The 24,136-nt window shown below is 44.3% G+C and overlaps 1 protein-coding gene across 1 annotated transcript in view; it reads right to left on the bottom strand.

The window, feature by feature from the left end:
- Positions 1-24,136, bottom strand: part of Frmpd2 (FERM and PDZ domain containing 2) — an 85,743-nt gene that overhangs the window by 44,595 nt on the left and 17,012 nt on the right. The window contains 8 exon segments of the mRNA XM_074079369.1: positions 111-117; positions 2,564-2,747; positions 11,807-11,959; positions 17,620-17,622; positions 18,649-18,787; positions 19,407-19,506; positions 19,509-19,553; positions 21,873-22,047. Of these exon segments, the coding sequence (XP_073935470.1) occupies positions 111-117; positions 2,564-2,747; positions 11,807-11,959; positions 17,620-17,622; positions 18,649-18,787; positions 19,407-19,506; positions 19,509-19,553; positions 21,873-22,047 (806 nt within the window).

Below are 24,136 nucleotides of genomic sequence, written 5' to 3' on the forward strand. Positions count from 1 at the left end.
CTCCTTCCTACTTCACACCATCATACAGGGCAGGGAGGGCCTTTTGAGAGCAGATCCCTCTAAGGAGAAACTGACATGAGGCTACATTTAGTAGGATTTATTCATGTGACTTGCAGTCTCTTTTGCAATAGTTACATTGTTGCCAGGCCTCTTGAATTTCCCTTCCTTTGGGCTGACTCACCCAGGTCTCAGCACAAAAATACAGAGCCAGAGGCCATATGAAATTGACCTTACTGTACATTACCCAACACCTAAGGGGGTTGACATGTACAGAGCCAGGAGCTGGTCTGAGGGACATTTTTACAATCATCAGAAATTAAAAGCTTTAATTTAGTTCTGAAAACACCCAATTAAGTGAAGTTGTATACATACGACATTATTAATGCACCACGTCTATTTTTCTTTTGATAGGAATCACATAAAATAGAATTTGTTAGGTTTCCTGCATTTGGTGCTTGGAATGTGTTTCAGTGCAAGCATGTCTCTATGCAAAGTTGCATGTTTTCATCATCCTACCCATAATAAAAACAAATTTCAATCAGCTATGCTAGAAGAAAGACTAAACTGTGTTTCTATTCTCTCAAGAAAATAAAATGATGTTACAAAACTTCATCATATGAAAAAATAACCAAAGAATATGCCATCAAAAATTTGGAGAAAAAAAAACGAAACAACTTTTTCCTGACTTTCTCAGGAAGGAAATAAAAGTATTATTTTCTGACTTTTGTGATACTTGTAGTATTTGTTCAACTATTTGTTCAGCTATTAGTAAACAAAATTGAAATTAGCTTCCTGAACTAATTCTCACATTATTCACAGAGCTCCCTGTTTTGTACTTGCAAAAGCATAAAAAGTTCAAGTCATTTTCTGTGGAAAATGCTTGGCTGGTGGCAGGCAGCTGGTGACATTCCTTCATGTAACAACTTTTCCAGGAAAGTAAATCATTTGAGCCAAGAAAGAAGATGATCACTGGGGGATGGAAATTCTAATTAACTAATTTTTTCTTAAGCTTTGAGTTTGTCTTGAACCTGATGACTTCCCAGCTTTAATCAGAAATTGTCCCTGGTAGTAGGAAAAATAAATGTCTATACAAATCAAACCGATTCATAAAGTACTTACTTAAAGGGGCTGTGAACACTATGGCCTCAAAAGAATCCATTTTTCAAAACTGCTATTTAGAGTACCTGCATTTTTACAAATGTCTTGAGTTAAAGTAATTCATGTAATTAAAATTCTGAGGAATTCGTGAACGTAAATATTGTTTATATTTAAGTTTGGTCAAAAAGATCAAGGAAAATGTCAATTTCCAATTTCCTGTTAACATACAGACCATTCAAATTATGCTCAATTACTATGTATTTTTAGATGTAAGCTTCACTTTCCTAAAGACAAATGATAATTGATTATGGAATTCTATTACAGAGCATAGTGTTTTTTCTTTCTTTTTTTTTTTGGTAGAACTGGGATTTGAACTCAGGGTTTTGTGCTTATATAGCAGGCACTCTACCACTCAAGCCACACCACTAGTCCATTTTGCTCTGGTTATTTTGGAGTGGGGTCTCTCAAACTTATTTGCCTGGCTGCTCTCAAACTGCAGTCCCTCTGATCTCAGCCTCCCAAGTAGACAGGAGTACAGCACAAGCCATCAGTGCCCAGCTAGTTCAGACTTTAACAGTATGTTAACTTCAAAAGTCAGGATGGAAGGCACAAAAGAAACCTGATAAAAGCAATTATGTTCTACTAGAGAACACTAACAGCAGATAATGATACAACAGTGATCCAGTTAGTAGAAAATTTTAAATAAAGAGAAAATTAAATTTTTTCATGGGCCACAAGACAAAAAACTTTGTCTTAAAGTGAATGGGCAGGAAATGGTGTGAACATTGTCCTAGATGATCCACAAGACAGGCAGGACAATCAGCTACCAGGGTCCAGTGCCACATTGATAGGAACTAACTTCAGGAAGTATAAATATTCACACAAATAGCATTCAAGTGCCCCTTCAGATACTGTATGCTTAATAGGGATTTTCTGTTTTGCTTTTTTTAAGGCTTTTAAATTTCAATGGCCATCAAAAGCCTTCAATCCTCAGTGCCCTGTAGTATACCTGTGGTCCATGAGACACAGACCAGGTGCCTGGGCACACTGTGCAGAGGGAAAATGAACACACAAAGAAAATGTTTCAAAACTGTGCAGACTGTACTCAATCTTCCATTCTCTCCTCCTCCAACTCTCACCTCCGCCTTGCTCTCAACATAGATGCATTCCCCAGTGAAGGAAACTGTCCAGAGGGCAAGTGGAACCCTGAAGGCTGACAGCGATCCTTGGGGCTCCTGAGGGGACTAGGGAGGGATAGAAGGAAGAAATTGCCTCCTGTGCACCTCCCAAAATCCAGTGGTAGACTCCCCCCAAATACCCCCAATGCATCAGAATATGGGCTACAGATGACAGGCTGTGAGTGTATTTGTCAAGAGAAATTCACATAGCCATTGCTCCTTTAAAGGTGCTACTGAACAAAGGAAAACAAAGCAGGGTTCACTTATCAACAGAGCTGCACTCACACAAATTGAAATCTTCCCAGTTTCTCTCCACAGAAACCATGCAGTCGCAATTCTGCTGTTGTTTTTCACTTCATAGACTATGACACCTTTGGCACAGACCCCCAAGGCCATCTCCCCTTCCAGCCTCTTCTTCTCTGGGAAAACCTGGTGCACCAACACTCCATAGTCCGGGAGCTGCTGAGTGACCTGGGGCAAGAAAAGGCCAATTTAGGAGAGCGGAGTGCACTGGGCCTCAAACCACCTCACAAAGAATGCATTAGATGGCTTACTGTTGCCAAATAAAACTCAAGAAACACTCAGTCAAACCTATTTTCTTACTCTGGAATGCATCTGCACCTCTGATATGATAGCATTTTTCTTTTTTCTTTCTTTTAACCCAAGGAATTCATTATTTGTGGAGTACCTAAAACAACACTTGGAATGCAACCTTACAAATAAGATCCAGCAGAATAATATTCTGAACAAGTTTTCTAGAATTCAGACTGTCCTGGGACATCTTAAGGTAAGGAGTCTTTTTCCCAATTGTGTCAATCATAGTCTACTGGTTCAACCTCTTCATGTAACAGTCAGAAAAACTGAGGCCCAGACATAGAAAGGAAACATCCGGGTCACTAACTTCACTGTCAAAGCAAACTGAGCCATGAACACCTTGCAGAAAAAAATAGTCCATCCCGTAGGCATTTCTAACCTGGCAGCAATGCCTCCATAGGCTCTCCACAACCCCAGGGCTCTCCTCAGTGTACCAGGTTAGGAAACTGAATTTTGCCAGGGGCTGAGGGCCAATGAGAGCTGGACACTTCATCAAGCCAACTGAATTCTTAAAAGAATTTGGAGCATAAATGTAACAGAAACGTTTTAATGTCTGAATGGTAGTCACGTCTCCATCCTGGGCTCTGTCATCTTTATCTGCGCTGGGGAGACTCCATTCCTCATCAGAAGATTGATGCACATGGACCTGGGCAAGAGTGTCCTGATCTACATACTTGAAACCTATCAGAAGGGTTGCATCTGTGAGATCTGTACTCCATCTCTGCCCCCAAGCAGTGTGCGGGGTCCTGTCTATTTAATCTCTTTCACCCCCAGGCATGGTTACAAAAACAGGGAAAAATGATAGTTTTTGTCAATCTTTCCTAGGCTCATTGCTGACCCCTCTCCTGTGACAATCTCTGCAGACTGGTGGTGTTGTCTGCAAACCCCCTGGGGTCTGATTAAACACCTGGACACTGAGTACTGTTCTCATTGTCACTGTCATCCTCATTTTCACCCTCACCACAACACTTACACACAAAGCACTGGTGCTTAAACAGCCATGCTCAGGTTTGTCACGTAGTTACAGAATGACAACGCAGAGCTGCCCTAAAACAATTTGATGAATTCTTTCAAATATTTGATGAGGGGTTTTTTTGGTATTGTTTTTTGCACATATGCGGGTTTGAACTCAGGGCCTCACACTTGCTAGGCAGGTGCTCTACCACGTGAGCCACCCTGCATGGTTTTTGCTGTAGCTATTTTTTGGATAAGGTCTCATACTTTTTGCCTGGACTAGGATACTCCTATCTCCACCTTGTGCATAGCTGGGATTGCAGACATCAGCCACTGTGCCCAGCCCTGATGAGACATTTCTGAAAAACAATTTTAAAGTATTAAAGTAGTTTTCACAAGACTCAAGATGACATTGCTAAACTTGCTTATACTTTTAAAATTGTTTACTAGTAGCTTTTTATTTTCTTTAATATTCATTTGGTTTTTGGTGAAAATGGAGTTTGACCTCAGGGCCTCACACTTTGCTAGGAAGGCAGGCACTCTGCCACTCGAGCCACAGCCAAGGTTATTTTTCAGATAAGGCCTTGTGTTTTTTTTCTGGGTCAGCCTTGACAGAACTCCTCCTAACTATTGCATCCAACATAGCTGGGATTATGGCCACCATGCCCGGTTTATTTGTTAAGATGGGGTCTCATTAACTTTTTGCCTGGGCTGGCCTTAAACCATGATCCTCCTAATCTCTGCCTCCTGAGTAGCTGAGATTATAGATGTGAGTCACTGCACCCAGCTTCTTTTATTTTTTAATTATACTGAGAGGGATATGATACTTCAATACCAAGGATCCCAAAATTCTTCACCTGATTACGTTTCCTGCTAAGCATTTCCCATGCACTGCTACCTAGTCTTCACAGCAATCATAAGAGATAGGTGTGACTGTCTCTTTTCAAAGGAGAAAATGGAATCACAGTGGGTTAAGTTATCAAATCAATTGAACAATTTGTCTCTGCAGGTCAAATGCTTCAGATGAAAGGAAACTTTTTTCACAAACTCCAACATTTCCCTGAAAATGCAGCTTCAGCTTCTCTCTTATGGTCTACGCAAATCACAGAGAAAGTGGCTACTGCGGTTACAGGAACTCCATCCCTGCTGTGCTTAATATTGCAGAGTTGTCCAAAAGCATGGAAGAATTACTTTGCACCCATCTGATGCAGTTTGACGCTCCAGGCCATTACTTGCACATTGGCACGTCCTGTCTTAACCACAAATTCAAGTATCATTGCATCTGTGCGCAGGAGAGAGAAACAAGGATTTGGTACCATAGATAACACCCGGTAGCCAGCTGTTGGCTGTTTGGGAATTATTGGCGACTATTCTGCCCAAACTTTGCATATCTTACAACACACAGTTAAGCCTGTCTCTACTGTTCACTCAGAGTTGTGGGCTGTGGGTAATAGCTTTCAGGCTCCCCTTGGTGTCCAACATGCTCAGCTTTCCCAAAATGATACCAGATTCTGCTCTGTGTCACCTCTTGGACTGTGCTGTGCTTTGGATGGGAGATGTCCCCAAAAAACTCATGTGTTGAAAGGCTTGCTCCACAGCTGGCAGTACTATTGGAAAGTAGTGGAAATTTTAGGAGATGGGACCCAGTTGGAGAAAGTAGGTTACTAGGGGCATGCCTTTGAAAGGTATATTTTGTTCCTGTCCCCTTACCTGGCTCCTGTACACCATGAGGTGAGCATCACTCTTTTCACCGTGATGCTCTGCCTCACCAGAGGCCCAGAAACAACAGAGCCAAGTAAGCATGGACTGCAACCATGAGCCAAAACCCTCTTTTTAGGTTGTTCTTGGGTATTTGTCACAGCACTAGAAAGCTGACTAGCACAGAATCCATCCCAAACATCAAATCCTATTGGAGCAAATGTAAAGTCACATACAGGACAGGAGAACAATGCTGCTGTGTTGGGTCATATTTTGCTGAATTTATGTGGCACAATCAATTTGAAAATAGTGTTTTCAATCCCCTTTTACTACATATATTAAGAACAATTTCCTGTTAGTGAATATGCTGTTTTGACTTTTAGTTTCAGTATGCTTGATACAAATGTCCGGGGATAAATTCTCCAACTGGGTACATTTGAGAGACAAAGTGTTCAGCTGGGCCAAGTGACCTGTCCAAGTTCCCACTCACGAGGCAGGATGGGGACATGGACAGATGAGCCTGATAGCTCCCCAGTCTTCACTCACAACGACTAAACCTCTGGGTATCCATAAAGACTGGACACACAGGTGAATATGCCTCATGTCATCATCATGAGCATCTTCAATGTGTACAAAATACATAATGACATCAACTGTCCATGGTGCCTTTCCTCACCCATGCCACATGGGTACTCCTCTCAGAGGATCACCTCCTCCACATGTGCTCAGGACCATCCACTAGGGTCCCCTGTCCTCCTACAGTGCACAGCAAAGTGAGACTGGAACCAGAGCTCCTCACTGCACCCTTGCTTGCTGTTCTAAAAACTGTCAGAAGTAAGTGGATTGTTATTTCCAGATAGGAATTCACAGTGATTCATATGCATTGACCCTATAATTCCACTTCTGAGACTCTGTCCTGAGAAAACATGTTGAATCTTGAGACAAGTCCTTCTCGTAATGCTGTTCAGTGAAGACTTGCAGGATTAGGTTGAGGGCCCAGCTCCCAAGTGGCAAATGGTTTTCTAAAGACAGAACTGCCTCAAAGTAGATGGCAGCCCTTACAAAGGACTTTCACAAAGCATTTTCAATAATCTGGGGAATGTATTTATTGTAATGCTAAGTGGAGGAAATGTAGGCTATAACCAATATGATTCCAACAGAGAAAAAAATTTCCTTACACATCACAGCCCCTAGTTGTATGGGAAAATGGTTCCATGGTTGAGGAAGTCTGAAAAACAGTGAGTTGACCTTTAACAGGTTGTTCTGGGTTAACATGCTTATATAGCTGTGAATCTTCTAGACAGAGGGTGGCACTCAACAGCACCCACACTGGCCTGCTGCCAGGTCTGCTTCTAGTGTAAGGTGATGAACTAGCAGAGATCAGTGTCTATGAACTCTACCAGCCCCAGCAGGTATGGGAATTGTTTCCTCTTTTTGAAAAAAAAAAAAGATAAAGAAGAGCAAAGGGGAGCTGTGATTAAATAATCCAGTGACTATTTATGGGGCAACAGCTCTGCAATGGGCTCTGAAGATCCAGGGCCCTTCAGCCATTTACAGCCTTGTGGAGGAGAAGAAAGATGTGACTGGGATGCAGGGTGTCTCGGCACTGTGCGGCAACGAGATTGAAATTGCTCACTACCTCTGACCCATCACTCTGCTAGTGAGATTCTACCACTAACAAATTAAGCAGAAATATGGCTAAACATTGACATAGAAAAATGGCAAGCTCAGTATTGTTTACAATAGTTCAGGATGGAAACAATTTGTATGTCAAACAATAGAGCATTAGGGGGCAAAGTGTATATTGATTCAAAAATTTAGCGATGTGGGATTATATGAATACATAAATGTATGTCTATATTATAAACCCACTTTTTTTTCTTTATTCATGTATTCATATGTGCATACATTGTTTGGGCCATTTCTACCCCCCGTCCTCCGCCCCCTCCCACTCCCCCACTCACCTTGCTTCCAGGCAGAACCTTCTCTCCAATTTTGTTGAAGAGTAGACATAAGCAATAGTAAGAAAGACAAAGCATTTTTCCTACTTGAGATAAGGATAGCTATACAGAGAGATTCCTAGCATTGCTTCCATGCAAATGTGTATTACAACCCTAATTGGTTCATCTCCACCTGACCTCTTCACTACTTCCCTGTCACCTTCCCATATTGACCTCTGTCGCTTTAAGGTTACTGTATTAGCTCCTCTGCAGTGGGGACATCAAACACTTTAATGTTTTGGGTTTCCTACCTATCCCCATTCCTCCCGTATGCACCCTCCCCTTAGCGTGTGACCCAAGTCCAACAACATTGCTGCATTTGCCCTAGATCTAAAGTCCACATATGAGGGAAAACATAGGATTTTTGGTCTTCTGAGCCTGGTTAACCTCGCTCAAGATGATGTTCTCCAGTTTCATCCATTTACTTGCAAATAATAAAATTTCATTCTTCATGGCTGAGTAAAATTCCATTGTGTATAGATACCACATTTTCTTAATCCATTCGTCAGTAGTGGGGCATCTTGGCTGTTTCCATAACTTGCCTATTGTGAATAGTGCTGCAGTAAACATGGGTGTGCAGGTGTCTCTGGAGTAACCTGAGTCGCATTCCTTTGGGTATATCCCTAGGAGTGGGATTGCTGGATCATATGGCAGATCTATGTTTAGGTTTTTAAGAAGCCTTCCTATTTTTTTCCAGAGTGGTTGCACTAGCTTGCATTCCCACCAGCAGTGGATTAGGGTTCCTTTTTCCCCATATTCTCTCCAACACCTGTTTTGGTGGTGTTTTTGATGATGGCTATTCGAATGGGGTGAGGTGGAATCTCAGTGTGGTTTTGATTTGCATTTCCTTTATGGCCAAAGATGGTGAGCATTTTTTCATGTGTTTTTTTTGGCTATTTGAATTTCTTCTTTTGAAAAAGTTCTGTTTAGTTTGGTTGCCCATTTCTTTATTGGTTCATTGATTTTGGGAGTTTAGTGTTTTGAGCTCCCTGTATATTCTGGTTATCAGTCTTTTGTCTGATGTTTAGCTGGCAAATATTTTCTCCTACTCTGTGGGGGAATTTCTTCAGTCTAGAGACCATTTCTTTTGTTGTGAAGAAGCTTTCTAGTTTTATGAAGTCCCATTTGTCCATCCTTTCTCTTAGTTGTTGAGCTGCTGGGGTTCTATTGAGGAAGTCCTTGCCTATACCTATTCCTTTCAGAATATTCCCTGCTCTTTCCTCTACTAACTTCAGAGTTTTGGGTCTGATCTTAAGGTCCTTGATCCATTTTGAGTTGATACTAGTACAGAGTGATAGACATGAATCTAGTTTCACTTTTCTGCAGGCAGATAACCACTTTTCCCAGTAACATTTGTTGAAGAGGCTGTCTTTTTTTTCTCCATCATATGTCTTTGGCGCCTTTGTCAAAAATCAGGTGGGCACAGCTGTGTGGATTCATATCCAGGTCCTCAATTCTGTTCCACTGGTCTTCATATCTGTTTTTGTGCCAGTACCATGCTGTTTTTATTGCTGTTGCTTTGTAATATAATTTTAAGACGGGTATTGTGATACCTCCAGCATTGCTCTTTTTGCTGAGTATTGCCTTGGCTATTCATGGTCTCTTGTGTTTCCAAATGAAATTTAGGGTAGATTTTTCAGTATCTGTGATGAATATCATTAGGATTTTGATGAGAATTGCATTAAACATGTAGATTGCTTTCGGTAGTATAGCCATTTTTACTATGTTGATTCTACTAATCCATGAGCATGGGAGATCTTTCCACTTTCTGTAGTCTTCCTCAATCTCTTTCTTCAGGGGTTTGTAGTTCTCTTTGTAGAGGTCATTCACATCCTTTGTTAAGTTTACTCCTAGGTACTTGATTTTTTTTTGAGGCTATTGTAAATAGAATTTTTTCCATAGATTCTTTCTCAATTTGTTTGTTACTGGTATATAGAAAAGTTAATGATTTTTGTAAGTTGATTTTGTATCTTGCCACATTGCTGTAGCTGTTTATGGTGTCTAGGAGTGTTTGGGTGGAGTTTTTTTGGGTCTTTAAGGTATAGGATCATGTCATCTGCAAATGGGGAGATTTTGACAGTTTCTTTACTTATTTGTATTCTTTTTATTTCTTCTTCTTGCCTAATTGCTCTGGCTAGGAATTCCAATACTATGTTGAATAGGAATGGGGATAGTGGGCACACTTGTCTCATTCCTGATTTTAGAGGAAATGGTTTCAGTTCTTCATCATTAAGTATGATGCTGGCTGTAAGTTTGTCATATATAGCCTTTATAATGTTGAGGTACTTTCCTTCTATTCTTAGTTTTCTTAGAGCTTTTGTCATGAAGTGGTGTTGGATCTTGTCAAAGGCTTTTTCTACATCTATTGAGATAATCAAGTGGTTTTTATCTTTGCTTCTATTGATGTGCTGTATTACATTTACAGATTTGTGTATGTTGAACCACTGCTGCATCCCTGGGATGAAGCCAACTTGGTCATGGTGGATGACCTTTCTGATGTGTTGTTGGATTTGGTTTGCCATTATTTTATTGAAGATTTTTGCATTGATGTTCATTAAGGAGATTGGCCTACAGTTCTCATTTTTTGGAGATGTCTTATAAACCCACTTTTAAATATATATGTATATATGGTTAGATAGGAACACACAGAACAGAAAAGGGTGAATGTACCAGAAAGCAAGTGCACTAGCTCTGTGGGGCAGAATGATGAGGGTATTTACTTTTATAATTAGGAAGGGCAAAGGAATTTGTTTAACAAACTTGCATAGTAAGCGGAGGGCTCCAGTGTCTTCTGGGGGCAACCACACCCTCTGTGTCATCTCTCTGCACCAAGGACAGTTAAGCCTATAGCAATAGCATCTCCAGTCAGACCACCAAAGGGAAGTGTGAAAGCCAAGTATTTCTTGATACCATTGAAGACTGCATGCAAATGAAATCAAGTCTAGTCACTGCTGTCCATGAAAGACTGGAAAGAAACAGTGTTCTGCTTTGTGATTCTTAGATGGCAACTGCTTTTGAAGTCATTTTTTACCATCAAATCTGGGAAGGACTGGGCAGATCCTGGCACAGCAAGCTGGACGTGGGAGAGGTCATCAGGCAGCATCCCATGCTGTAGGAGTGTCCTATAGGGTGGAGTCCTTGGTCTCTTGGCTCAGTTCTTCAGTTCTGTGGCCACTCATCATCAGATGGCTTTGAAGACTCCACTTGTCCCTCATCATGGCCATGCTACATCCACTTGACAAAGAACATGCATGAGACTGGACTATGGAATGACCAAGCATATTTCTGTCAGGTCTTCTCCAGTGAAACACTTGCTGGCTGACCCCATTGCAGGAGTTGAGACAGTTCTGATAAATGCCTGGCCAAAAAGAAAAGGCCAGGCCTCCCTTACTAGCTCTGCTTTCAAGCACCTGTCTCTGTTAAAGGCAAGAAAACATGAACAGACTAGTTCTACCCAAAGTTGGAGACTTATTTACAGAAAAATGTGTAAAATCACCATGCTTCCTTTCAAAACTGGCCACCCGCAATCCAAAGGTCCAGCCACATACCCTGTCCTGGAAGATCTGGGGACCACCCTTTTATTCACCCTGCAGTGCCCTCCCTGGTCCCATCTTGTCTTTGGTGGTGTTTTCACTAATTGTTTATCAGAGTATTGCCTGTCTCTGGGGACATGTCTCTCATTCTGAGACCAGGGCCCCACTAGGGGCAGGGAGCATATGCTTCTTGACACATTCCCCACTGGAACTGACCCACAGCAAAGGGAGGTTGGGAATGAACAAAGGTATTAATCACTATGGGTACCCATGAACACTTGGGGAATGAGATGTGGCTGCTTTTGCTCCAGAGGTGAAGAGAGGGTGGCACAGAGCCACACCCATCTGCATGGACCACACCTGCTGTGCTAGGTGAGGTCAGTTGCCCAGAAGGTGCACACTAGGTCTTCCATGGCTTTGCTCTGGCTCACACCCCAGTTTCATACTTCAATTGTCCTATGGGCCACATATGAAAAATGTGGTCTCCTTTTTCACAAACAAGTGCTGCTCTAAAGCTGAAGAAAAGCCCCACAGCCCCCAGCCAAGCCCACTAAGTCCTACCTATCTTTGAGGTCATTTCCAATGCCACAAGCATCTTCCTCAGAGTGATGTGGGCTTCTTTCTGCATCCTGAGGCCCTTACCTGTACCTCCTTTCATGTCTGAGCCACTTCTGAGCCACAAAAGGCTTAGAGAGGATTGCTGCCTGCATTCCTTGCACGCCAACACGTCTTGAAATCCAGAAGGCCTCACCCTCAAGAACTCCATCTCAGCATCCGCTCTCCACAGCTCAGAACTGAGCCGGTGCATCTCTGAGACTTCAACTTGGACCTGAAGAGCTGTCATTCTCTCTATCAGACTTGCCGGGACGTAATCTTCAACTCGGAAATATGCCTTACTGTCCACCTGCAGGGAACAAGTTGCAGGGGAAAGGAGCTTACTCAAGCCTTTTGGGGGGATTCCAAGCAGAACAGAAACGTGTGTAGGCACAATCCCATCAGGCCACTGGGCAAGGAGGTGGCTTTGAGGTGCTCCACTGGAACATCATGCTCTACCTACTAGAAGCAGGGCCAAACCCCATGACATGAATTGAAGGAAGAGAAGCAGCCACACATTTTTGAGCCCCTTCACTACACTAGGTAGGACTCAGTAGGCTCTTTTGATCCTCAGGAAAATCCTATGAGAGAGGCAATATTTCTGCCATTGCCAAGATAAACAAGGAGAGAAGTCATTTCACAAAGCCAAGGTCTCACAGCTTGTAAGTGATAGAAACAAGATTTGTGTACCCAAAACTCCCACACATTCCTTGATGCCACAACACTTCCCAAAAGCCACAGAAAAACATTAGCCCTAAGACATTGCTTCTTTTAATACACATTTCTGCTGACATGTGCTCCTAGTACGTGGTACCTTCTTATGAGGGAGATCTCATCTGTGACACCAGAAGGTATTAGGGAAGAAAAGACCACATACCTCCATGCCACCCTAGGCCTCAATCTTCTTTGAGTCTGCTTTTTAGAGGCTGGAAGATCAGCATCACCTATGACCTGATGTGGGGTCCCTGAACCCAGACTAGAGCAGAGAGGAGTAGGATGAAGTTCATAGATGAGCAGTCTCAGACTCATTGTGAAGAATGAGGCAGGCAAGGCTGCGCAGAGTCAGAAGCTACCCTACTTTCATGTTCCTGAATCAACTCATCCTGGTCTTAAGGCAACCCTGCCAGCCTACCTTTGGGCAAGTCACTTCCCCCCAGTTCCGAGGGCAGTTACCTCTGACGAAGGCAGCTGGGAGAATCAGGCCTTCTCCTGGCAGGGTGTGGGACAGTCAGCCTGACACCACAGTGTCCAACACATCCCATGTTCCTGCCATGGCATAGGCTTGTCCCATGTGACCATGGGCTGAGAATCCTACAGCCCTCCAGTTTGGTGCTGGCCTAGCCTAGTTCTGGGCCGTCTAGTGCATAGAAAACATTTCCATTGCTATTGGATTGGCCAAAAGGCACAGCAGTGACAACACCATATGCGGGGGGCTGTGGAGAAACAGGAACTCTTGCTCACTGCTGGTGGAATGTAAAACGGCTCAGCTACTTTGGGAGACAGCCTGGCAGCTTCCTATAAAACTAAATATACTCTTACCATAGGATCCAGCAATCGTGCCCCTTGCTATTTACCCCAAAAGAGTCAAAGGCTTGTGTCCACAGAAAAACCTACATATAGGGCTGGTGGTAAAGCACTTGCCTAGCATGTATGAGACCATAGGCTCAATCCCCAGCAATGCACCAAAAAACTGCACATGAATGTTTATGGCAGCTTTACTCACAGCTGCCAAAACTTGGAAGCAAAAGCTGTCCTTCAGTGGGTGAGTAGATAAACAACCTGTGATACATTCAGAGAATGGAATATTACTGAGCACTAAAAAGAAGAAAGCTATCAAGCCATGAAAAGACATGAAGGAATCCTAAAAGTGTATTGCTATGAGAAAAGCCTTTCTGAACATGCTACAAGTTGTATGGTTCCACCCATGTGACATTCTGCTATGGAGACAGTAAAAAGATCAGTGGTTGCCAGTGATTAGTGGGGAAGGGAAATGAATAGGAGGAGCACAGAGGATTTTTAGGGCAATAAAAACTGTTCTGCATGCTGCTTTAATGGCACATAAATGCCTTTATGCATTTATCAAAGCCCATAAAATATGCAACACCAAGTATGAACCCCAGTCTCAACCATGAACTCCGGTTGACACCAATGATTCAACCTAGGTTTGTTGACTGTAACTAATGTGCTTTCTGGCACAAGATGTTTCTATTGTTCATAAGTGAAGCTATGCATGTATATGGGCCAGAGGTGGGGGAGGGTTTATGGGAACTCTCTATATCTTCCACTCAATTTTGCTGTGAACCTGAAACTGCTCTGTTATGGTTTGTATCTTAAATGTCCTCCCAAGGCCCAATTGTTAAAGGCGTGGTCCCCAGCCTGTGGTACTGTGGGGAGGTGATAGAACCTTTAGGAGGTGGAGCCTAGTGGAAGCAAGTTAGGTATTTTGCCACAGTGATGGAAAGCAGACTAACACGTGCTCTAAAAAATAGTCTAGTAAAACATTTGTGAGGAACAAAAAGCATTTAGGACCTTTGACTCAGCATCTCTTGCTAGGAGTAAATCTAAGAGAGTAAGTTGACATGCACCTTACATGCTACATTTCTGTGTCATTTATAAAAGAGAAAGATCAGAACAAGTCGAGCAATAATAATATTAATTACCCCTTAACATGGCTCGATCAGGTGAATCCCTGACAGTAAGGGAACAGGGAAGGGAGACCACCCTGGAGAGTGATAAATAACACGCAGCCGCTGCCCACGACCATCAGGAAGCCATGGGAGGACACAGACCACAGAGTGAGAAACCAGAAGGCAAATCAAACATGGCAATGTTTACAGCTGCACAACACCCTGCATGTGATCAAGGCTGGTGCCCAGAGGAATGTCGTTCTGCTGTGATGATGTGATTAAGGAGATTTATTTTTATACTAAATTGTCTTTGTCTCCCTTTTTAAAATGCAAATGTAATCATGCTACCTCCCTGCTTAAAATTCCGCAGGGGCCCCAATCTTTCACAACAGTGGTTTTCAAGTCAATTTTCCCTCAGCACCAGAACCACTTATCAAACAAAACATGAGCCCCTTAGCAGAGCACACTAAGTCCTCCCAGATATGATGGACAGCATCTAGACCGCCTCAGAGCCACAAGCTTGGCCACAGTGAAATCCCCAAAGCTCCCTGGATGGCTGGATGGGCAGCCTCTCTCCCCTTTGAGGCCTCCCTGGTATGCTTAGGTTCTTAAATGTCCCCACAGGCCATGTGTGCAAGGCTTGCTCACCAGTCCGCGGTGCTATTGGGAGGGGGCAGAACCTTTACAAGGTGGAGCCATGTGAGAGGAAGTTAGGACACTGAAGGCATGCCTTTGAAAAGGATATTGGACTCCTGTCTGTCTGTGTGTCTGTCTCTCTCTCATTTTTCTCTGTTCACCATGAGGTGAGCATCCTCTTCCACCATGATATACCGTTCCATCACAGACCCAAAGTGACAAGTCAAGTGACCATGAACTGAAACCTCTGAAACCATGAGCTCAATGAACCCTTCCTCCTTATAAGTTGATTATCACAGGTAATTTGTCACAGCAATGGAAAACTAACATACTCTCTTACTGCTGTTTGATGTGCCTGCTCTAGCACCTGGCACATAGAGAAGCGGGCAAGTAAACTGTGGATTCTGGGTGATACCGATGTATCAGTGTGCATTTGTTGATTGTCAAAATTTAGCAGGATATCCATAGTGATGGTTGGGGATGGTCTATAAACAGGGGTGTGCAGGAAATCTCTGTATCTTCCACTCAGTCTGCTGTGAAACTAAAACAGCTCTTAAAAAATAGAGTTTATTAAAACATTTTTTTGAAAAGCATTTAGGATCTTTGACCTAGCACCTCCTTGCTAGGAATATACCCAAGCAATCACTAGATGTGAATCCTGGTTGGCCTCTTATTAACTCACCCAACCTCAGAGTTACAGTTTTCTTAACTATGAATTTTTGGTGTTAATGTAAGGATTAGATGGTACCAAGCATAGAACAGGCCCTCTGTAAATTTGAACTAAGTGAATGGATGCCCAAATGGATGGGTTGGCATAACCTGTGGCATTCACACCCAAGAAAGGAAAATGATCTGCCTTTTTAGATCACACGGGGCAACTGAGAGCATATGGACACAAAGGGCATGGATCCAGAGGTGTGGAGCAGGAAGTGGAGGGAGGCAAAGGGAGGCAGAAGCAGGTGTGCTCAGCCAGGATATCTGACAGACATGAGGGGTGTCCCCCAGAATGGGACATTGTGATAGTTAATTTTATGTGTCAACTGGGCCACAGGGTGCCCACACATTTGGTCAAACATTCTGGGTATGTCTGTTAGGGTGCTTTTAGATGAGATTAGAGATTAGGTTGGTAGAATGAGAAAAGCAGATTTGCCTATCTGATCTTGGTGGGTGTTTTAGTCCATTGGGGCTGTCATAACAACATACCACAGACTGGTTAATTTTAAAATTAAATAAATAAATAAATGTCAAGATCAAGGCACCAGCATTGGTGTCTGGTGAGCACTCTACAGAGTACTCTGCTCCCAAGATGGCACCTTGCTGCTATGTCCTTACATAGCAGAACAGCAAAAGGCAAAGAACTAGTTCCCTCCAGCAGTTTTATAAGGGCCCAATCCATTGAACAGTCAATTACTCTTCCAAAGGCCTACCTCTTAATGCCACCACAATGAAGACTAAGCGTCAGTGTGAACTTCCAAGGGATGCATTCAAACCATAGCAGTGGGCTTTAAGAAATCTGTTAAAGACTTAAACAAAGCAAAAATCTTCCTTGTCAGTCCCTCGTAATCAAGGCAGCACTGATTGCCTCTGCTGGCCATGGTCTGGGGCAGATGCTCAAAGGAGCCCAGAGGATAGAGGGAAGGTTCCAGTACACTTGTGGGGCCAGAGAGCTGGGGTGGGTGGTGGCCTGGAACGTGTAGACACTAGTGGGAGAACACTCAAGACGCAAGCATGTGTCAGTTCTCAAGGATTAGAGGGTCCTCTTGAAGTTTTCTCAGGCAGAAGGGTGGGGTTCCTTTGGAACAGTGGCTTCCTTCTTTCACAGCCCTCATGTCCTCTCTAGAACATCTTTCTCCAAGCTAACATCTTTCTCATCCACACTCCTCTGTGGCACCAGCTCTTGTCACATGGCAGTGGTGCGTGTCCCCTGAGATAAATCCCAGCACGCTAGATGAGACGTTATAAGGTGTTATAGTGTGGATCTTAATTTTACCCCGAAGGCCATGTGCTAAAGGCCTGGTCACTAGCCTATGACACTATTGGGAGGAGGTAGAACCTTTAGGAAGTGGGGCCGGGTAGAAAGTAGTGTCACTGGGAACATGCCCTTGAAAGGGGCTTTGGGTTTCTCTCTTTCTCTGTCTCTTTCTCTGTCTCTCTCTCTCTCTCTCTCTGTCTCTCTCTCCCTCCGTCCCAGCTGCCATGAGGTGAGCTACCTCCTCTATCACACACCCCTGCCATTATGTACTGTGTAGAGCAACAGGGCCAAGTGACCATACACTCAGGTCTCTGTAATGATGAGCTAAAACAAACCTTTCCTGAAATAAGTTGAATATCTGAAGCATTTTGTCACATTTAAAGAAAGGTGGCTAACATAGCCAAGAAGAGATCAGTGGGAACTCCACCTCTCTTGTTCTCCATCTGCTCCTACGGATGTATGAGGTAGACTCCTCATTTGGACACCATGTCACACTGCCAGGTCTCTGCTGGGGCTTGTGGCCAAACCTCTTCCCCCTCATCCTGAACATGGGTGAGGGACATCATGAACCCCAAAGCAAATCTGCACTGTTCTCTGTAACAGCTCACCTTGTGGTCTCTCCTTCCTGGCAGGCTCCACATTTAGAATCTAACTCAGGTAAATACAATAAATTAGTATTGTCCCTCCCTAAGCTTCAGGCATCTGCAAATTAAATAACTAGCCTCCTTTATCAACTTGCTGAGAACAGGACCACCCCAGGCAAGATCAATCAAAGAAAGTTACACATGGGTCTGCTGTTGCACAGGGGCGTGCAACCAGGCAGAGCTAGCACCGACCTTGGACCCACACATACCTAACACCTACTAGCCACTGAGCCACAATTGTTCTTCTAGAAAATGGAAGTGACGATATCAGTTTTGCAATGTTGCTGTGAGAGTTCAGTGAGCTAACACCATATTATATGCCTGGGTCAGTGGAGGTACAGAATTGTTGCTCAATAAAAGTTGGCTGTTACTATTGATGATCATAACTCAATAAATAAGTAAACGAATATTTTTAGGAGTACTGTGATTTAGGTGTGGTTGAGTATTCCCAAGGGTCCATTATTACTTAAAAGCTTGGTCCCCAAAGTGATGCTGTTGGGAAGTCATGGATTCTTTGGAATATGGGACCTATTGAGAGGCCCTTAGGTCATTGGGGGCATGCCCTTGGAGTGATCATGGCATCTCAGTCTCATTCATATTCTCTCTCTCTCTCTCTCTCTCTCTGACTTCCTGTTTGGCATTATAAGCTATTCCACATACATGTTCCCTCATTGATGTGCTGCCACCATCACCTCTCTCCAGGAGCCAAATCAATGGAGAGGGTGGCAATCTTGGACTTTGAACTTCCAAAACTGTGAGCTAAATAAACCTTTTCTCTTTATAAGCCAACTATTTTGGATATTTCATTGTAGGGATACAAAGCTGATTAATACAGGAAGGACCTATGGTCTAGAACTATATCACAATGTATAAATTTGATTTGTTCACTCTTGTATCCTTCAGAGCCTAGAAAGGAGCATTCAATAAATGCAGATTGGATGGATGGATGGATGAATGAACAAGTATATGGGTGGCTGGATGGATACAGTTTATTCTGATCTCAGTGGTAGATCCCAACAACGCTTCTCCAAGGCAGAGTCTCCACATTACTAGCAGTCCCCACACCCCATAATAGCTTCTCCAGGGACTCCACCCAAAGGCCCCAGGAGTCTGCCCCTACCTCCTTAGGGTAATTGCCAAACTCTGCCTGCAAGGCAAGGGCCCCCAGCTGCAGCAGTGTCTCATCGTTGCAGTGCAGCCTCTCTTCCAGGATATCTTTCCGAAGCTGCAGGTAAAACTGATGTCTTGTCAGGCTGTGCCTGGCAAAGAAACAGAGGCATAAAGACAACTGGAATGCTGAAGCCAAGAAAACTCAACCCCAGAGGGCTTCTCAGCCTGGGAAGTGTGGGAAGGAGGGAAGACAGACTAACACCCAAAAGAACCTGGAGGACAAGCCAGGAAGACCACTGTGGTCTCCTTTATCCATGCCATGTCCCTGCCATGGACAAGGGTCTTCTCTGTGCTAGGCACTTCCCATGACACTCACAGAGAAACCTGCTACTCAGGTAGTATTTCTAGTAATCAAAGGAATAAAAGGATAGTGATTCAAGTCCAAATCTGTCACCCTCTCCTCTAACCCTTATTCCTGAGCTGCTGGGTTGCATGTGAAGGAAGGAGGGGTCATGTTGAGGTTAGGGAAGAGTGAATGATGACCTTGAATGGACTATATCTGAAACACAGGGAAAGTTCTCATTCTGATCATTCTGCCTCAAAAAACTGATTTTCCTCTTAGTTCCATCCATAAGAACCCCAACAGTAGCTGCTGTCATGTATTTATAATTCACCGTTCCCAAAGCACTTGCCTATCCACTCTCTGTAGTATCAGCCTGGACTGGCATAAATCCCTTAAGGAGCCCAAAGACAGAGTGCAGCACTCACTGGAGCATCCCACAGTGGCTGGCAAAGAACTTTATCCACAGAAAGAGTATGAAGGTCTCTGCAGAGGTCTTCATGGGCTGCTCCCTCCAGCCTACAGGGCAACTGTGCATAATCTGGTTTCATTGTCCAGGAAAAAGAACTCTTTGCCTGAGATGGAAGAAGAGGGAGTATGGAGGGAAAATTTGATAGGGAGTGCCCCACCTGTCAGATTCACAGCCCTAAGTCCTGACCAGAAGGGTCTGGCATGAGCCATGTTGATGAAGGAGAGAGCCCTTTTCAGGGCCGTGAGGAGCCAAGAGCAGGAGACAAAGGGTTAAGGATCAAGGATCAAGGAAGAAAATATGATTACAGTCAGCCCTCCAACGTTCACAGGCTCTGAATCTATGGATTCAACTAACCACAGATGAAAAATATTACTAAAACAATTTTCATGTATCCTGAACACGTACAGATCTTTTTTTGTCATTGTTCACTAAATGATATGAAACAACACCAATTTAGATAGCATTACATTGTACTAAGTACTCTAAGCAATCTAGAGATGATTTAAAGTATAAAGACAAATGTGCATAGGTTATATGCAAATCATGGGCATTTTCTAGAAAAGACTTGAGCATCTGTGAACTTTGGTATCTGCTAGGGTTGTGGAACCAATCCTCTGAGCATTCTGAGGGACAATTGTAATTTTGATAGAAAGATGTCACTCAACATTTGCTTTCCAGCTGTCATCTTATAGAGATAAAATGAAACTATCAAGTCCCTGCTACATGTCAGGCTCTTCTGCATCAACTGATCATCTTCTACTCCCCAGGCATGTTACTAAATGTTTGTGTCCTCCTAGAATTCATGCATTGAAGCCTAAAATTCCAAAGTGGTGGTATTGGGAGGTGAGACCTTAGGAAGGTAATTAAGTGTAGATGAGATCATGAGAGTGGGCCCAGGATGGAATTAGTGTCCTTATGAGAAGCAGGAGAGACATCAGAGCTCACTTTCTCCACCATGTAAAGACCCGGTGAGGAACTTCCCTCTACAAGCCAGGCAGCAGGTCCTTACTAGTAACCAAATCAGCCAGCGCACTGATCTCGGACTTCCTGGTTTCCAGAACTGTGAGAAATAAATGTTTCTCATTTAAACCAGCCAGTCTATGGTATTTTGTTATAATAGCCCAAGGCAACTAAGACAGTGTATAAGTGAAATCACGTTTGCTCCTTGACCTTAACAACTCTACCAACTTAAGCTAAGGACTTTAACTCCTGCTGAGTTTGTTCTCTAATATACCTCCAGGAAGACTGGATCAGTCTCAGCCACTAAGTCAGCATCCCCACCTTTCTGCTCTCTTCAGGGGTTCTCCCCAACCTATTAGGGTACCCTTGGCCACTCCCTAGGGACTCCTACAGGCCAGGCCCCACCCTACACTGCCCTTCTCTATGCACTCCCTCTGAGTTCAGGGTGCACATGTGCGGTTTGCCTAGGTGGCCATCTGGCACAGTGTTAGAAGGCAGCATACAAATGGGTAGCCAGTCTTTTGCCCAAGGACATGCATGTGGGGGGGGCAGGGCAGGTATCCAGGTAGGTCTAAAAGCTATCGTCACTTGATGCCCAGCACTCTGTTCTCCACCCTTGCCACTAAATCTGACTCCATACCAGACTCAGCCTCCCTTAGAGTGACTTCTCCCTGAGGGGTGGGCAGGTTCCTAATATGGTCTGCCTGGCAAATCCTCCCAAGATGGTCTATATCCCTGTCCTGGAGGTGGCCACTTTTGTGAACTTTTCCAGGAGGCCAGCTAGGGAAGGGCTCAAGGGCAGTTGCCTGATGGGAGGAGACAGATAGAGGTTAAACTCGCCTCGTTTTTATTTAGATTGCATGCTATGGATCACTAAAAATACAATGCTTCCTGAAAATGCTTTTATTCATACTACACAAAAGATCAAATAAACATCCATGATCAAGATCACAATCAAAATACATCTTTTTATTTTGAGAGAGGGACCTTGGTGGAAGGCTGATGAGAACTATGGAGAGACATGGATATCCTGCCTGCCCCACTGAAGCCCATTCTATAATCACAAACAAGCTCCTTTTAGAGACAGCAGAATAGAGGGACACTGGGAGCATGACACCTAGCAAATTGTGAAGACAGGACTTCACCTAAAGACTCAAAAAATCCCAACTCTATCTTCTACCCCTTAACCACAACAAACAGTGGTTAAATATTTTCAACAGCAGCAAAAGGATATTTGCAGTGGAGAAAAATAAAAAGCCCCTTAACAGAATGGCAATCTGCATGCATGTGACTTTTCACACAAGCATCTGAATCCGTCCCTCACTGTACTGACTGATGCTGAGTTGGGCAAAGGGACATACCCCAGTCTCAGGCAGTTTGCCTAGAAGGAACTGAGCTCATGTCTCCATGTACCTGGGTTCTCAGAGGCCTCAGGTCAGCAGTGTCCCCAGGAGATACCCACCTTTCACATAGGCCAAGCCAAAGTAAGTGGTCTCCGCAAGGTTAGCAAAAGACATGACGGCATTGAAGACAGCTCCTGCTGTGGACTCAATGTCACATTTCACCTCCAGACACTGTCCACTCAGCAGAAACACACAGAGGTCCCTTAGAGCCAAATATGATTTCCCTTTTTTGGTCTGAAAACAATAACAGTATCAATTATCGCAGTAATTATGAGACTTGGACTAGTTATTGTGCTGAGAACCTTATAGGCATCATCTCATTTAGTTGTCAAACAACCCTAAGAGATGAATATGCTTATGATCCCTACTTAGCAGATGAGAAACTAAGGCTCTAAGATGGGAAGACATTTGCCCAGGGTTGCAGAGTTGTCTACAAATGTAGACAAATGTGCTAGGCTCTGTGGGGGCCAGGGAGACTGAGAGGCGAGTCTGGCTCGTATCTTCCTCTGTAGACATTCTGAGCATCTTTGGCCTCTGCTTGCCATCATGACTCATCAATGAATCACACACTCCTGTATGTCCATCAACCTGATACTGTGACCCCCAGAACCCTGAAGATCACAGGTTGCTGAGTTCTAGACTACAGGGAGAATTTGGGCAAGTACCAATCCAATGAAGAGAGGGGACTGGAGCAAGGGGATTCAAGATAGTGTTCACCAGAGTCATAGATGCATACCAGAGCCTGCCTCTGTCTCATCAGCCTCCTTAGGTTATTACCGGGTTCACCTCCTACCACAGGGCAGTTCCGCCGCAGCTCTGCCCTCACCTTGGCCTCAGCACAGCCTCCCAGACAACTCAGTACTCTGCAGAGCTCCCATCTGTTGTGCTATCTGAGCGTTTGCACACAGCGCACATGACGTGATCTCCTCTTCATCCCCACACTGCAGCTTCCTATGGGTCCTCCAAGTTAGGCTCAGATTCCTTGTCTGTGTTCTTCTGTAAGAATGTTTGCTGAGTATCTGCCTCAAATCCTCTTATCCCAAAACCAACCCAGGTACTGCCAGACTTCCCTGGGAAGTCCTCCTTGGAGGGCAGTCATGGATGGAGGCTAACGTGTGGCTTTATTGCCAATAGGGACCATACCTGCAGCCAAATCCTGACCTCCCGGTACCTAGGGGCAGCCTGTACATTCCAGCAACCAGGACTGTGGGAGTGGGTTTTCCACACAGTCCTGGCAGGGTTGGTCACATAGGCACTGTGTGGTCTGAGCCACTGAGGTTCCTTCCCCCTCCCCCAAACCCACTGCACATTTGAGTCACTTGCTGGTGAAGTGGCCGCCCGAGACATTTCTATCAGTCTGAAGCAAGGCCCAGGGTCATTATTTTTAACACTGCCTAGGCAATTCTCATGTGAGATGGCTGCTGAGAGGCCCTGGACTCAGAGCACCAACAGGCTCTGCTGGGTCTGATGCCACCTTGCATCTTCGAATATGTGTTTTCTAGGTGAACTGATAGGAGAAAGGAGATGTAGGTGTCACTGCAGCTCCAGCAGTCCTGCCTCCCTACTTCCCTGCAATGGGATCTGACTACCAACTGCTCTTGTCCCAGCCTCCCCTCCTTCCATCCTCCTCCCATCCTCCTCACACATGGCAATCTCTGCCACCCAGGGCAACTATGGTTCATATGTCCCCCTAGTTATGCCCCTTTGCAGGTGGCCAGCACAGGAAGGGTTCCAGGCAAACATGTGTACTCCAAGACTTCTCAGAGCAGGTATGGCAGCAGCTGTACCCTGCCATGGGGGACTTAGCAGGGACAAGGCTCTCACCCACCCCCAATCCAGGTAACTCCAGTGCATTTCCATTTGGAGACTGGGACTCCCTTCAGAGTCACATCTGTTTGGGTTGGCACCACAGGGAAGGGAGTTTAACTGTTCCATCTTGCCAAGGACATGGCACAGGGATGCAGCAGCTGGTGGGAGGGGAACTTGAATCACAGAATAGAAACCCAGGTACCTGGGAGGATCTCTGCCCACCCTGTGCCCAAGGGAATATGACATTAAATAGCAAATTAAAAACACCATGCTTGGAGCTGCAGCTCAGTATGGAGCACTTGCCTAGCATGTGCGATACCATGGGGGTTCTGTCTCCAGAATTTATATAAATATGCCCTCTGAGGATTGCAAATAGGTTCTTAAACTTGGTGTTCTGGTTGAGATGTTTGCAAGGGACAGAGTGAGGCCAATACCCCCTCACATCTCCTCCAGAGTCTTGGTACCCTGAGCATTGCACAAGCATTCCTGCAGGGAGGGGTGGTTGACCCATCAC

This window comes from Castor canadensis, chromosome 7 (genome assembly GCF_047511655.1).
Source record: "Castor canadensis chromosome 7, mCasCan1.hap1v2, whole genome shotgun sequence".
NCBI classification, from domain to species: domain Eukaryota; kingdom Metazoa; phylum Chordata; class Mammalia; order Rodentia; family Castoridae; genus Castor; species Castor canadensis.